Raw genomic sequence first — 17,479 nt, forward strand, 5'->3', positions numbered from 1 at the left:
TCGCAAATATGTGCGCACACGAATGCAATGTCGTGAAACAATTCGCGAATATGTGCGCACACGTACGCAATGTCGTGAAACAATTCGCAAATATGTGCGCACACGTATGCAATGTCGTGAAACAATTCGCGAATATGTGCGCACACGTATGCAATGTCGTGAAACAATTCGCGAATATGTGCGCACACGTCTGCGAATATTATTTGCGATGTCGTGAATTTTATTGCATACCATGTTGCATACCTTTGAATAAAATGTCTAATGATCTGGGGGGTTTCTTTCCAACAGTGAGATAAGCGGTAGTCATTGCAGCAGTAGTCTTTGTTGTGAGGCAAGCGAGGCGTGTGGTCGTCCTTGGCCTGGTGCCAAGTTCCTGGGTATACACATGCTTTACAGAGGGAGCCTGCTGTAGCGCCACAGTACTCCCTAGATCGCTAACAAATTATCCACAACTATGACATCATCCTAATGGTATGCAACATGGTATGCAATAAAATTCACGACATTGCAAAACAAATCGCACTCGTGTGCGCACATATTCACGATTTGGTTCACGAAATTGCATACGTGTGCGCACATATTCACGATTTGGTTCACGAGATTGCATACGTGTGCGCACATATTCGCGATTTGTTTCACGACATTGCATACGTGTGCGCACATATTCGCGAATTGTTTCACGACATTGCATACGTGTGCGCACATATTCGCGAATTGTTTCACGATATTGTATACGTGTGCACATATATTCGCGATTTGTTTCACGACATTGCATACGTGTGCGCACACGTTTGCGTTATGCAATGTCCCTTCGGGGCCACCATATTATTGTAACTATTTTAAAGGGGTGGTGGCACGGTTTTTTGTGTCTCGCTTTGTTCACCTACTTGAATAGTACAATGCCAATAATTATTTAGAATTGATTGCAGACAGTGAGGTTTAGCCCCCACTGATTGCTTAATTTGACCTAAAGTGCCACTTTGTTACTACTGCAGAATTTCGCAATTTGGACCCAAGGTGTCATTTAGTGATGAAGGCAGAATTGCGCAGTTTGGAGCTAATTGCCGTTTCAGTTTGCAACAATAACAACAGAATTCTTACAACTTGGATGTAAAGTACCGTAATTATTTCAGTATGACAGCAGAATTCCACAATTTGGAAGCAAAGTGTCATTTCAGTTTTAACGAAGAATTCCGTAATTTTGATGTAATGTGCCATTGTAGTATAGGCAGCAGAATTTCACAATTTTAAAGTAAAGTGCCATTTCCAGTAGTTATCATTGAAAAACTTACTTTTATAATTTTGGAACATCACACGGAACTCTGCGGTGGCTGGCAGTACTAATTTCAAAACACTTTCGACAATGATTTAAAAAGAAAATAAAACAAATTTCTGTGCAAGTGTTTTTCTTGATTAACAATCAATGTCGGTCATTACTTCAACTCTGCTTGTGTTCAACGTGAGGATAAGGAACTCATCAAATAGCCAAACAGTACTGCGTCTTGAAAACAGTTGACACTGATTGATGGGTCCCGGTCAAGTAAAACATGACCCGCAATAATTGTAAAGATTTCCCACGCACAGCACCGAGCGTAGTCTTAAAGGAACACGTTGCCTTGGATCGGACGAGTTGGTCAAAACAAAAGCGTTTGTAACCGTTATTTATAAAATGCATATGGTTGGAAAGATGTTTTAATAGTAGAATACAATGATCCACACAAGTTTACCTCGAAATTGCGTGGTTTTCCTTCTACTGTGCGAACTAACACGGTCGGCAATTTATGGGAGTCAACATTTTTGGCCGACGTGTCAGTCGACGAGGTAAAAGGAAAACCACGCAATTTCGAGGCATGTTTGTGTGGATCATTGTATTCTACTTTTACAACATCTTTCTACCCATATGCATTTTACAAAAAACGGTTACAAACGCTTTTCAAAGACCAACTCGACCGATCCAAGGCAACGTGTTCCTTTAACTCATAAAAAAAAAAGATCCTTACTAATAATGCTTAGTCAATACAATTGTTCTAAACGCGCTGTACACCTTTGTGAATTGTCAAAGACTAGTATTCTCACTTGGGATATCCCAACTAAGGCATAAATAACAAATCTGTGAAAATTTTTACTCAATTGGTTATCGAAAGAAAAAACACACTCTTGTTGTGTTTTCATAGGCCGAAAAAAGGCTGAAGACCTGAGAGCCCTTTTGATTGAGTGAGAAATTACCTTTTTTCAAAAACTACGTTTACTTCAGAGTGAGCCGTTTCTCACAATGTTTTATCGACAGCTCTCCATTGCTCGTTAACTAGTAAGTTTTTATTCTAACAATTATTTGAGTAATTACCATTAGTGTACCCACAGTACCTTTAAAGGCAGTGGACACTATTGGTAATTACTCAAAATAATTATTAGCATAAAACCTTACTTGGGGACAAGTTATGGGGAGAGGTTGATAGTATAACACATTGTGAGAAACGGCTCCCTCTGAAATGACGTAGTTTTCGAGAAAGAAGTAATTTGCCACGAATTGATTTCGAGACCTCAGATTTAGAATTTGAGGTCCCGAAATCAAGCATCTGAACGCACACAACTTGGTGTGACAAGGGTGTTTTTTCTTTCATTATTATCTCGCAACTTCGATGACCGATTGGGCTCAAATTTTCACAAGTTGGTTAGTTTGTGCATCATACGTTGAGATACAGCAAGTGAGAAGACTGGTCAGTGACATTTACCAATGGTGTGCAGTGCCTTTAAGATGTCGTTGTGCGGAAATTCTCTATGGCGTGACCATTGATGATAAGATTTTCAAATAAACATAGAATTTTCTACACGGCCTACGTAAAAAATTCCTCGGTTTAGGAAGTGTCATAAACCCCAAAAGGTATAAAATACCCAATGTCCAACAGTGTCCAGTCCCTTTAATCAACATACAAACAACACAAAGACGTTACTTTGGTTCCGTCTGTCCGAAACTTGGTATCCAGTTAGAACTGTCACCGAGACCGTAACCTTTTCGACCCGTTTTCTGTCCATATAAGTTGACCCACAACTTTGAGGCTGCGCCACTAGACCTATTAACTTGACACACAGGGGAAGATGCTAACAAAAATCTAAAACCATATTAAAAACCTTAAAAACCCTCGCACCTTGACTTCCATTCCACACAGATGCTTTCAATTATATGCTCATGGGACGTTGGGCAAATAATGATTTAGTTCACGCAGTGTTTGCTTGCTTTGATGGCACTAACGCCCCTACGGGACGGACAGCCGTGCGCGTCGAGAAGTTGGCACCCCGGTGGAAAAAGCTTACCGGGAATGAAGTATAACACCCCGACCGGGGAGATATTAGATAACGTTACTGGTTAATGGCGCATCCTGACTATTAGTTTTGATTGGCAACCCTGTTTAGTGTACTTTTGTTTGTCACCGGTAGAGGGCGCGAAAGCGACTGTTTTTGGAGGTTGACTCAGAAGGACTGGGCGAGTCTAACACAACTGGTTCGCTTTGATTCAGATGTTTGTGTATAATATACAGATCTCTTCTCCATTGATTTGTTTTGCGGACAGTGTTGTGATGTCTGTAGTTATAGAGGCAGAAAAAAAACATGTTTAAGTGGATATAAATTTACCTTGGTGCATTATTGAAACAAAACTTCTAACTGAAATACTGTACGTGTCTACAGCTCATGGATTACAAGTTGTCAATCTTTTGACTTGTTTCATCACCCAAATTGTGCAACGTCTCTAAACTGGATTACTTGTTCACGTCTAACCGCAGAGTGATCTTTCGCCAACAAGAACATGCGCCCGCGGGCTACTGTCACTCGTAGACAAACAATTACTGACCCGTCAGATGACGGTGGCCTTTAAAGTCACCTGGAAGTGGTATTTTTTCAAAATAAAGTTTTGTCACTAATATAATGTGTTTTGATGAGTTGAATGTGAATAAACAGTTAACTAAGGTTTTAAAAAATCAGTTCTTATGTTATTTACAAATTGAAGAGTAGACCCCGACCCGAGAGGGCGCTGTTCGTGACGTCAATCGAGGCAGACTTTGCCTGTAATACGTAGAGTAAACACAATTGCAAAGTAAATGTACGGAACAAGTCGTGAGTTTGTACGTTTCAAAAAAAAATGTTTTTTTTCCGGCAATGCCGACCAGGTGTATTGCTGCTGAATGCAGAAAAACACTTTTTGAAATGTACCAACTCACGACTTGGACGTATATGTACTTTGCACGTGTGTTTACTATACGCATTGCAGGCAAAGTCTGCCTTGAATGACGTCACAAAAGGGGTAGGCGGGGTCAGCCCCCCAAACAACTTTATATATTTTTTTAAACATATAAATCGTGACAAGCAATTACTACAAAAATTGTTTTATTGTTTGAAAGAAAAAAAATTCTATTTCCAGATGACTTTAAAGGCTCCGGACACCTTTGGTTATTGTCTCAGACCAGTCTTCTCACTTGGTGTATCCCAACATATAGATAACAAACCTGTGTAAGATTGGGCCCAATTCTCTGAACCACAAGTCGTCAATCATTAACTTGTTTCAGTCTATCACCCAAATTGTCAAACGTTTCACAACTGAATGACTTGTTCTTGTCTAATTCACAGAGTGAAGATGCCTCCGAGGGGTTGCTGTCACTCGAAGACAAACTGTGACTGACCCAAAAGACTGTAATAGCTGACCCTGGACTTAAAGGACTGACCGATTGGAAATTTGAGGGCAAGACACATCCATCCTCAAAACTAACATTTTTTTAAATCGTGTGCTGTTGCCATGTGTTTTTTTTTTAATGTCACGGTGCATACTTTTGAATTTTGTCTTAATCCATCTCTCGCAACAGTCTCTTAAACCACTATTTGGAAGGGAATCGTTTCCCAACATGGGATGTTGTTATACACTGACAATAGCTGCAGTGCTTCTTACCAAAATTAGACACTCCCTTTAAACAGAAAGTTGCCATTTTGAAAGTAAAACAAAAAACGAACTAGCTATAATACAAAATGATGACTAGAAGTGAAATTAGCGACGTCTGTTTATACTTTCTTCTTGCTCGGGGAAAGCCATGCCGCTGATAAAATTACACATAATTCACTAGTAATTAATGATTAATTAATTAATACGGTTACAGCCAAGATAATTTTGGTTCGAGTCTGGTTCCCAAAAATGTAGAGATAATAATTAGGATACATCTATTTGCTGGCAAGGGTCCAGTGTGCAGAGACAGAGTGGAGACCGGGGCAAGACATTAATAGGGAAACAGAAAGAAACTTAACATCGACGTGACATCTTTAAAGGATGTTATGCCAGGATTAGCAAGGATAAATAGTTTGAAAGATTACGAATTAAGAAGTTACTTTAGTATTACAAAAAATTCTTCTGCGAAATAATTTCCCTCTAAAATGAAGGCATTATTCGAAAAACAATATGTCTGAAAACGTACACAAAAATAAGGCTCAAAGAATGGTTTTTCATTTATTTCTCCTGACTCACACAACGAATTAAGCCCAAATTTTCACTGGTTTGTTCATGGTTGATTGATCACACAAAACATGAATTATAATAATAAAAGTAATAGTCGATTTTTATATAGCGCTTTATACACCCGAAGGGCGTCTCAAAGGGCTGAAACATACAGTATTTCCTGCAAGGTTTGTGGGACTAGGTTTTTGAATTATGAGATCTACTCCTTTTACACAGCACCATGTTAAATCGTTTACTAGGTGCTGGGGTGCAGTTTGCCGCCAATCCAGCCAGGAACACCGGGCGAGCCTCTCCTCTTTTCGATAAGTGCACTGGGTTCTTTTACGTGCGTTACACAACACACGGGACCAACTTCTTAACGTTCCATCCGAAGGACGAAGCAATGGTTAAGTGTATTGCTTAACGACACAAGTGTCACGGGTGGGGCTATTCTTTCAACTCTACCAGTCCTGTATAACACCTTAAAATGATATACAGTTTACAAAACGCACTGGTTGTCAACATCAAAGGACTAAGAAACCAAATCTTCGGTAATTTGCACTGCATCACGTTCCCCTTTTTAAACAAAACGGTGTCATGATTTTATTACGGAGGGTTGAAATTGGATAACTCACTTTCTAGTCTACATTCAACAAAATGTTTTACAGTCTCCCATGGTGATAGTGGTTGGTGCCGATTTTCCTTTTCCGCCGAACATAAAACTCGAGTGATATGAATGTATTTGTGATGACCTTCCAGCAAATGAAAGCTGAAAGGCATGCCGTCACATTTAGCGATGAACGGTAGGGGAGGGCTAGCAGCACCCGGTGAGAAACACTATGATGCTCGGATTAAGGTCTCCGCTCCGTGCCATCGCGCGGTGCCATTGTGCCCACTCCCCCGGCCTGCTCTAAGAGATCACCAGTACACCACAACTCGGCCCCCAAAAAAGCAATTTCGTCTGCCCATTAACGGCAGGCAAACATTTCACCACATTTTGTTTTTGAAAATTCTATGTTCTCTACGGTCGTCTTTCGCAGCGGGGTATTTATACGGTAGCTTAAAAGTGACATTCCGACTATCAGTTAGTGTTAGGTTCAATGTCGACCACCCATAGGTCGACATGCGTCACAGGTGCTAGTACTGGCGGGGAACGAAATTGTCTTCTTTCTGGTACCTAACAAATGTAGGTGCAGTTGTTGTTACGACTTGCAAATTAGATTAAATCTATTAAGAAAAAGTCCATCTCACAAAATGCACCTTATAATATAAACTGATAATGTCTGTGAACATCTGAGGGAATTGTGAAGTATTTACAGACAGTGTAGGTTTCGGAGTTGTAGTTGGAAACCTATTTAAGGTGTGACACCATTATTGAATTTTCTTAGTACAACGATTGTCTACTATATAGACGTTTATAACGACGTTTTATCATATGTTCCTGTGTCGTTATAAACACACAGACATCAAGCATAGCTTTTTATAACGGTGACGCATCGTTATAGTACTCTGTGTATGTAATAGACCTTTATCACGGTGTGGTCATCTTGATTTTACTCAATTCCAACTCATTGTAACCAAACTGAGGCCGGGCGAAATAACAGTCTGGTGCCATTTTTGCGCAATGAATAATAGCATTTCTTACTGTTATTGGAAACATGGAACATGACCAAGATGATGACAGCGTGATAAAGGTGTATAGCTGTAATGAATGATCGAGTAATAATATCATTTCTGAACCCCAAAAGCCAAGATGTAATATGTAGACCGGTAGCATCCGGCCGGCACCGGCAAGGATAACATAAGTGTCAACGCTGCATGCCGGATCCGGATGTTGCGTTAACTTGATCTTTTCCGGGTCATTTTGACACAGATTCCGGACTTCGGACCATACTGACCCTCCTATGGATCAGGCTCCACTGGACACCGGATTCGGGTCGGTCGAGAGTGCGTAAATTAGAGTCTAGACCTATTCTGTTTATAAATATTACACACAAAAATCACCGATTTCATCAATATTTCCATACAATTCCCGATGCCGTGAATCAGTAACTCATCCTTACTCGATATAAGACGAGTATTAACTCTTTGTGAAATCCACCCCTCTTTCCTCAACCACAACCTGCTGTGTATCAACTATTTTTGACAGCAGAAGTTTTCCCGAAAGTGAAGAGATCAGACAATGTATTGACCTTGAAGCAAGCATGACTTCTGAGGTTATGAGGCATTAACAAGTAGTTGGTGACAGTGAGTATTCAGTCGCCTTGGAATGGTCTTAGGTGCCACTATTGTACAATGGGGAATTTTATACAATTTAAAGGGTTCGTGTTCTTTGTGTACGCCACAAAACACATGTCCGCAAAATGTCCACGGTAATATCTCAACAACAATACCAACATTTTGTAATGAAGTATTCGCAGGCTATGTTTTATTGTTTACATTATTAAAAGCAGTGGACACTATTGGTAATTAAATTACTCAAAATAATTATCATCATAAAACCTTACTTGATTACGAGTAACGGGGAGAGGTTGATGGTATAAAACATTGTGAGAAACAGCTCCCTCTGAAGTAACGTAGTTTTCTAGAAAGAAGTAATTTTCCTCGAATTTGATTTCGTGACCTCAAGTTTAGAATTTGAGGTCTCGAAATCAAGCATCAGAAAGCACACAACTTCGTGACACAAGGTTTTTTTTTATTTCATTATTATCTCACAAATTCGACGACCGATTGAGCTCAAATTTGTTATTTTATGCACATGTTGAGATACACGAACTGTGACAACTTTGACAATAATTATCTATAGTGGCCGCTGTCTTTAAATAGGATTAAAACAATCGAAAGGTTCTCAACAAACATATTTTGCGCATCGCCTGTTGTTCAGGTGGCATAATTTTTAATTTCAAACACATCTGCAACTCCGTAAAATCACAAAAACCAGCAAAGCCAATCCAAATTGAGCTTACCGGGGAAAGACAACGATTAAGACCCCCAAACTTAGGGCAGTCTGAGGGTCAATTTTATCATTTGAACGATACTTACAGGTAAAAGTATAGGTTTTTTTTACTCGACTTTCTCCCCACTGGGTATTGTTGACACATGACACATACCGAATTTATCAAAATAATTCCCAAGGTTGAATCACGGAGACGTACTTCTGTCCATTCCATTCAATTCTATTATTTACCTTTTCACCAAATTGCCAGGAATTTTATGGAATTTCGGCTTTTGAAATTGGCTTGCACACAGGAGAAATACACTGATGAAGAGAACACATGTTGAGTTTATTTAAAGAATAAAGTTCAAGGAAATAGACACACATCTCCAGTGTTAATCGTGGGTACGATTTATAACGCCCACTTTGTAGACAAGTTGTGACAGCTGGGGTTCGCGCGGAAAAGAAAAGGGACTTTCTTTCTTTCTTTCTTTCTTTCTTTCTTTTTTTCTCGCCAAATCTGCGCGGTCGCAAAGTTTGACATGCAGTATTTACAACAAATTGCAATTGCAAACAGGAGGTCAAAAGCCTTGTCGTCCAATTTAGTACCTCCAGATGATGGAAGGAAATCAAACATTGAACGCAATTCCAGATGGGTTATTTAGGCTAGAATTTTGTAATGCAGAGATATTAATGTGAAATTACGCGAACATAGTGCAAAGTTGATTGTTTATTTGTGCTCAAACCTATTAGTAACGTTTGCGCAAATCTATGCAAAAACATTACTTTGCGTTAATGAATACGGTTTTCAAAATCCAGATGTGCGTTCTTCTTTTTAATATTATATACTCAAGCTTCGTTTTTATTTCTAAAAATGAAACCTTTCTCGACCTTCTCGTATAATCAACTCTAACTTCTCACGCTCGTCAACAGTCATACTGGAGGGACCCAAGCTTTGGAATTCGCTAATCAACTTAAAGCCTCTTAAAATAGTACTATAGGCTACTACCTAATAATATAAATAACATTCATAGCGTTTAATACTGGCATTTCTAAGCGCAATAATCTGACGTTACAAAGAGATGGGTCTTTATAAAAAAATTGAGCTTTGAATGATTCAGAAGAGGTAGCTTGACGGATATTATTTAAGCGTAAACTTAAGGTTTTCTCTTCTACTAAATTCCTATTGTTGAAAGCATTTATCCTTTTACAAAATGCTGACCTTTGCTCGTTATGTTCCATTGTTCGTTAACTACTTTCACTGTTGGCAGCTTGTGCATTGTGACTTCTTGAATACACCTGTCCTTTCAGGAACATTCTTCCTACCTGGGGCGCGGTGTGTTCCTCAAGACATCAAAAATCATTTCCGGCTTGCAGCACATGCTTTCTCAGGGACCCATAACCATAGATGCATTGCTTCCCCCCCCCCCCCCCCCCCCCAGTTTCATGAACATCCATGCGTATTCTTTGTTTAATAAAGTCATATCAATCAACTAATCAAATCTTAAATTCCAACATTGTCTGTTTCTTTGATTATTATTTGATGCTGTCAAAATATTTTGACTGATTGATGGATTCTCTCTCCCATAGTGACAACACCCATGGTATCATTCTTAAGTTTGCACAGTGTACCAATTTACCTTGGCCCCTCTCGCTAGGAAACCGGTAGACTTTAAAGAAACACATTGCCTTGGATCGGTCGAGTTTGTCTTTGAAAAGCGTTTGTAACCGTTTGTTATAAAATGCATATGGATAGAACTGTGTTTTACAAGTAGAATACAATGATCCACACAAATTTGCCTCGAAATTGCGTGGTTTTCCTTTTACCTCGTCGACTAACACGGTCGGCCATTTTATGAGAGTCAAATGTTTGACTCCCATAAATGGCCGACCGCGTTATAGTTCGCAAAGTAAAAGGAAAATCACGCAATTTCGAGGCATGTTTGTGTGGATTATTGTAATTCTACTTGACAAAATTGTCTAACCATATGCATTTTGTTACAAACGGTTACAAACGATTTTATAGACCAACTCGACCGATCCTGTAATAGAACTTGGGTATGACACCCTTGAGTATAGGCTAGCCAGGGAACAGGTTGTCATAAACAAGGCAAGTTTCATAAAAACACACTTCCCATATCAGTAATAGTAATGTTACATCTCTCCGCAACTTACAGATAAACTTGGGTTTACATCTTAAAAAACACACACCTCGGTATTTGTATAGTCAATCTATGCCATGGACATGCTTCTGTTCTGTACACTAAACAAAGATCTGTACACGGTATACAAACAAACTGTGTGGACGTTTGTAGGTCCACATCGTGTTTGTTCACATTAAAGTATTTCAAGTCCCTATCCCCGTGTGGACATATTTATTCTTTGGGTCTACACTTCGTTTGTAGCGTACACACACTTGGTGATTGATCATACCACCATTGTTGTTTTACTTATAAATGTGTTTTTAAATCGTAGTAATTCATAAGAGAATTTTGGGGCAAATCTTCTGGTACAAGATCAAAATAATATGTTCAAGTTATGTCAGCATGGGGGGGGATGGTGGACTGCAATTCACAACAAACAAATCAAATGCGACTTTGGACAAGGGTAAACGAAAATCCTCATGAAGCCCCGCCCATCTGAAGGCAATGTGGGAGTTACCCGACCTGGTTGGATTGATTTTGACTTGAGATAAGGGAATCATAATGCATGCACCACGCTGAAGGCCTGAAGCTAAACTTGATCAAAATGAACGACCACGAAGTCAACTTTGTCACCCCGTCGAGGCTTTGTTACTTTCCAAAACTTTCTAAAGAGAGTTCAGTTTCGACGGGAAAGTTGATTGAGTAGGCAATTTGTTGCTATTTGTTTACAGAAATCGAGTCTGCGTCTTTGCTATTCATTCTTGACGCGAACAAAATGGGATCTGTTATAAGAATAACAATATGTAACGTTTTTGCACACATGATGTAGTCTTGATTCGTGACTTTAGTTGGACTGAACAAACAACTCACTATGTAACAACCAAACCCAATAACTGTTTGAAGAAGTTAGTTTTTACAAGTGTCAAACTGAAAGGCAGAAAAGAATTGTTGTCAAATACAAAAGTGACGAGGATAGACATTCATGTTCCACGTGTATCCACGTGTATTTGCGGTAGCTCACATTGTGAACAACTAATGACAGGGTTAAAATGGAAGTTTTGTATAGACGATATGACCTGTGACATAAGACCCATAGAGCCTGGACTTCCTGCAGGCACGATTTGTATACAGCCTAAGGGTAGAATAAATCATAAAATCTAATATTTTAAGTAGATTGCGCTGTCTAATTCTTATCAATATTTGATATGATGAAATGTAAGGGGGCACATCTCAAAATTTACTTTTACTTTCATAATTCTTGGATTTATGTGGATATTATGACACAAAATGTCAATTTTCCCATATGACCTGTGCAGTATTATACCTGCCAGAATACTCAAAGAATGTAAAAGCTCACACTCATTGTAAACAAAGTTCACATTGTCTATATTCCCATCATGTGGGCAGTTCCGCGTCATAAGACTATAGTTACTAGCCCTGGTAGGACGTCAGTGTCACTGCACTTGTATACAACGGAGGAGTCCAACTTGGGCTACTGTTACTCTAAAACTCCACCCAAACCTACTTCTTCTCGCGTTTGTCGCTAACACAGAACTTGTTAGATATTAGTGGCATGTTGCACAATCCACTGCTACCAGCCCAGAGATAGTGTCTGGTTCAAACAGGGGACAGGTTGTGATTATGTAGCAACACAACCACAGTTCAATGCCATATGCCTTAACTGTTCAAGTGCATCTTAAAAGGAAACTTAACGGATTATGATAACAGGATAAATCTGCACTTACCCACTACATTGTGTATCCTTCTTTCCTGCTCGGCGTCAAATTCCACTGCGGCACCGAAGATGTCATCGTACCGTGCGATGAGCCTCACTCCATCCTCCTCCCGGCCTCCCGTCACGGGCACCGCAGTCAGAAATATAATGTACTTCTTCCCCTGGCTCACTTGGGCCAGGCATCTCTCTCTCGACCCAAACCCCCGGATGAGGTACACTTTGTCCCCGGGGTCTGGGTACGACAACGCGCTGGCCTGGTTGAAGAACAGGTAGCCCTTGTAGACCTCGTCGACTCGCACCTCGGCCGAGTAAACGCCACTCCCGCCGGGCGGTGTCAAGGCCCGGTCCCGGAGGCGAACCACCGTCCCGGCGATAACTACCTGGGCCATGACCGTACGGTTCTCAAGCGATGTGGGCATCCATCCCTCGGTCAGCATGTTGCAGGCCTCGGCCGGCACCTGCGAAGCTGTAAATACTGCTATCCAGATGACAATATAAGGAAAGGCTGATAAAATATGTGTCCACATTGTTGCTGGCTGTTGTTGAGAATACCTCGGCATTGTGTCCCTCCTTCAACTCACAAACCTTTTCTCCTCACAAAAAGCACAGTATCTCCACTTAAACAAAAGTACTTATCTCTTCTCCTGCTGCGTATGTTCACAAGGCATGTTCTATACTGCTCCAGTGATGTTCAACATACAATAGGACCGCATTCTCATCCGTAAAAGCAATTGACATTTATTTTCAAAGTATATAAAGAAGTCAGGGTTAGCATTCCGAAGTTTTCTTAGCGAGAGAGCAATGATGTCGTCTCGATAAACGCAAACGCAGAAGTGCCTTGCCAACGCACAGATCTTGGTGGTTTTATTTTGGATGCCCAACAGCATCCGTGCGCCGGATCACTATACGTTCCCAAGGACACGCGACCGTCCGATGACGAGATTTAGTGCAGATGCGCACCAGCTCATTTACTCACACACCCGCAAACTAGCCGCCGACAAATCCCACTCAAACACCGGGTTCTGCTGATCGCGTAAACGAACATTAACCATTCCTGAACTCTTGGAGTCTGCTATTACTGCATTACTGCTGCCCTGTGCTACCACTGCACTGTGACGGCATAACTGAGGAATAATGTACAGAAAAATCCTCAACTGCGCAACTTCTGAACTGCTGCTGGCCTGTGCTACTGTATACTGTGGCGGCATAAAAAATGAGGAATATACTATACAGAACATAGCTCCACTGCGCAACTTCGTCCAAAATAGAGAGGAGTGACGTCACGATGCCTTGTCACTTATATACACAGAATCTTGTACTCTAACTATCCTCCCCCCATCCATCGACTTTTCGGATCGTATGTAAAGAAACCTTGGCACACTATTGAAGTCTCACAGGTCAATCCCTTCGCAGAATGCCCCCAAGCCCAACAATATTTGGAAGCTTTTAAACATTAAATTGTCAATCTAGCGAGGGCAAAAGTACATCCTCAGTCAACCCGCGGTATGGGTATGGAATGAGGGAGGTGTGAAGTATGTGTACAATTCCAGATACGGTAGATTTGTGCGCAGATTGCGCCCAGAAATAACAGACTAGAGGCCGTTCCTAGATTATGACCTTTGACCCCCCTCTGGTATTATTTTGGGGGGATAATTGATAAAAATCATAAACGTAGATTGAATGACAAAGTTATGTACCCCGCAGGCTTTACGAGCAAAGGTTTTGTAGGTGCTGGTGTTTGATGTTTGTGTTTAACCAACAGTCCATGAAATTAAATCTTTATTTGTTTCTTTATCGGACACCGATCTTAAACTTGGACGTATTTTGGTTTCAGGATTTTGATTTATTACTAATTTGTTTTCAATGACTGGAAAATAAAACCTGGTATACTTCGCCTTAAAGAATCATATTAGAATAGCCTCAAGATTAATGGCAGTGTTAATAGGTTTATTGTCAAAGAGTGATTTCCACGGTAAATTTAACTTTTTATTTCAAAATTATTTTGTAAAAAGTGAAATCACCCCCTGCACCAGCCATACAACCCAGGAGAAGTGGACGACTGTTGCGTCAACGGGCAGGTAGCCTACGACGATTGATGATGATCAAACGATTGGAGATTTCATTATTGTGTTTTGGCGTGATCGATGTGGATCACACAAAGTCACAGATCATAGTGAGTGTTTGCACTTTACAAAATGTGAAGAGCTAGGTTAATTCCTGTATCTGCATGACAATTATTTTTGTTTAAAGTTGTTTTAGTTAATTAGAAGAAGCAAAACTCTTGTGTTTTTTTTCCCACACCTTTATAAGTGTTTATTATAATCTGTTATTCAATCATCATTAATCAATCAGCTACCGCAATTGCATATGTATAGCCAAATATTACAGAAAGATCAGTTCCATGTGTATAAACGCGGTCTTTATAATAGTCTCAGGGCTTTTATAGAGCCCAAAGTGTGACGTGTGGGGGGGGGCTTAAACTTTGGAACATCACACACTGCACCTCAGAACACTAAACACTGTATTGCCATTTTTTTAAAGGGCATTTTTAAAACTCATCCACTTTCCTACGATCGATAAGTTTCATTGTCTTTTTCCATAGAACGTTTATATAATATCAGTTGCCTCCGAAAAGAAATGGTGATTTTCTAATATTTAAACGGCAAACGCGTAAATCAAAAAGGCCTACGTGTAGTAGTTACACAACAACTTTGTCGAGGAGAAAGCAGTAATTTAATGTACGTGTTCCTTATTTACAAAAAAGGCAACATTAGAGACCCATTAGGAAACCCAATTTCCCGGGAGAGCAATTTGTGACTTTTTTTCAAGATGGCAGTAATTTAACAAGTTAAAAGTCAGCACATGCGGGTTTATATAACTTCCTATCAAGGAGGTTTGTCACGTAAGCCGTGAAGGAAATTCTAAGTTGATGTGAAAATATTGTCATCGTCATTGAACGGTCAAGGCATAGAGGACTTTGGCAAAACAGTCAACAGCTTCTTAAAAGCACAGGACACGTTTGGTAATATTGTCAAAGACCAGTATTCTCACCTGGTGTATCCCGACAACTTTGCATAAAATAACAAATCTGTGGAAACTTTAACTCAATCAGTCATCGAAGTTGCAAGAGAATAATGGGAAGAAAAAACAGCTTTGTGTAAGTTCAGATGCCTATAATATAAAAGCTCCAGGCCTGAAGTCGTATAACATTACCTCTTTCTCAAAAACTATTTTTCTTCAGCAAAGGGATTTGAAGTGTTTTATACTATCAACAGCTCTCCATTGCTTGTTACCCAGTAAGTTTGTTATAGTTACAACTACTTTGAGTAATTACCAACAGTGTCCAGTGCCTTTAAAATTCATTACGCTGGGGCGTATCTTCATAACAAGGAGTATGGCACATAAGCCGTGTAGGAAATTCTAAGTTTATTTGAAAACCATATCAATTGAATGTCACGGAATTGAGAACTTTGGCACAACAGTCAAAGAGATCTTTAATTAAGGAAGGAACTCCAATGATATTCCCTCCGGTCGACAAAAACCCACAATGTCAAGTCAAAGGGAAATCCGATCACATGATACAACGATAAACTTTAACACACATTTTACTACTTAAACTACTACAAAGGTACATTAAAGAGGGAATTGTCAATTTATGCGCGTTTTATTTTCTTAACAAGCGTACATAATAATGTTTAAACTTTTTTTTAGTTCCGGACTTCTGACATTATTGTTACGCACGTCACAAGAGGGCGGTGTGCATATTACGTTCCAATTGGCAATGCTTCAACGGCTACTATCCAACGTCAATCCAAACGTTGATGCTTTTAACTTAGAATTGTATTTATGGGATGTAGTTTTTATTTAATACTATACCGCAACATAACATCAATGGTGCGCGTAAAATGGTTCCCATTGCGCGTCTATTGCTTTTGAGAGAAAAAAAAGAGAATTGCACTACTTTCTGACAATTTGCCCCGCAGAAAATGGATGTTGTCGTTTTATTCTCATGTGGCTGTATCGAATGGTTTTATGTTCTGTTTTAAACTAACGTTTCTAAAAATTATTTTAATGTTGATAGTGGCTTCTCATAGAAATTGAGAAGCTGCCCAGAGGAAACTCGTGAACTGATGTGGTGATATGTTTGAAGCAAACGGGGGGGGGGACCCACACGGTAAGAATTATAAAATACTTTGGAGTGTTTATTGTCTGTTTAAGAAATTGACACTTTAAATCGTTGGACCCCCACCCCACCCTCACACACTCCGAGTTTAAGTTGTTTGCGTGTCTGCCCAGCGGAACACGTGAACCGAAGCTTTGACCCGGATTCTGGCTACCGGGGGGGGGGGGGTGACCAATTTTGGGCCAGACTGACCGAGACAGTGGTCAAATAGTGGGATTTAAACTTTGATGTTACCTTGACCCGTTTTTTTAACAGTTTGACACATGTTCCGGGTCGTACAACGGAGCAGGAAGGGTTCGAGCCCCACGAGACCCGAATCCTGGTCAAATTCTGACCCGAATAAAACAAAGAGGATCAGTGCAATGGTGGTTGATCGAAAATCTATATATGTACAATGCCTCCTTCACCTCGACCCCTCTTTCAACCCCGGCCCTGCGTTCACTGTCAGTTCATATTACATCAAAACATGAACTAATAATTGAAAAAACAAATTACCTCTAAACGATGAAGCTATAAAAAGGAATTGGAGTTTGAACTAGTCAAGGATCAATAGGGGTTGCGCGCTTCTCCTTGGCTCAGGAATGTTTACCGCGCTTTGGTGGTAAATCATGAACTACCATAAACAAATAAGTTTACCTTTGGATTTGGAACCTTTCGATGTTAATCCAAAAAAAGTGAAAAAATGTAAATAGTATACAATATGTTGTAAAACTGCTTACATCCATCCCAGGTTGAATGGTATCAATGCAGACATTATTAATGGCCTGACGTTTCGGCCTTATATTATAGCAGAGTCTTTTTTTGACGGCTAAATGACAACACGATAGACATGAACAGGGCCCTATTTCATAAAGCCTGTAAGCACAAAATTTGCTTAGCATGAAACTTCTTCCTTAATCGTAACAGGATTACCACAACAAATTCACGTGATTTTTAGGATAAGCAAACAACAGCTGAATGCCAGTAACAATCAATATGCAACACATTCAAGTTTGGTTGTTAATCTTAT

General features: G+C 39.9%; 1 protein-coding gene across 1 annotated transcript in view; it reads right to left on the reverse strand.

The window, feature by feature from the left end:
- The window catches only part of LOC139937707 (uncharacterized), a 60,554-nt gene extending 47,047 nt beyond the window's left edge, over nt 1-13,507 (reverse strand). Inside the window, exon 1 of the mRNA XM_071932988.1 lies at nt 12,298-13,507. Coding sequence (XP_071789089.1) covers nt 12,298-12,847 — 550 coding nt within the window. The 5' untranslated portion in view covers nt 12,848-13,507. The remainder of the gene's footprint in view (nt 1-12,297) is intronic.
- Nucleotides 13,508-17,479: the final 3,972 nt, after the last annotated feature.

This window comes from Asterias amurensis, chromosome 5 (assembly GCF_032118995.1).
Source record: "Asterias amurensis chromosome 5, ASM3211899v1".
NCBI lineage: Eukaryota > Metazoa > Echinodermata > Asteroidea > Forcipulatida > Asteriidae > Asterias > Asterias amurensis.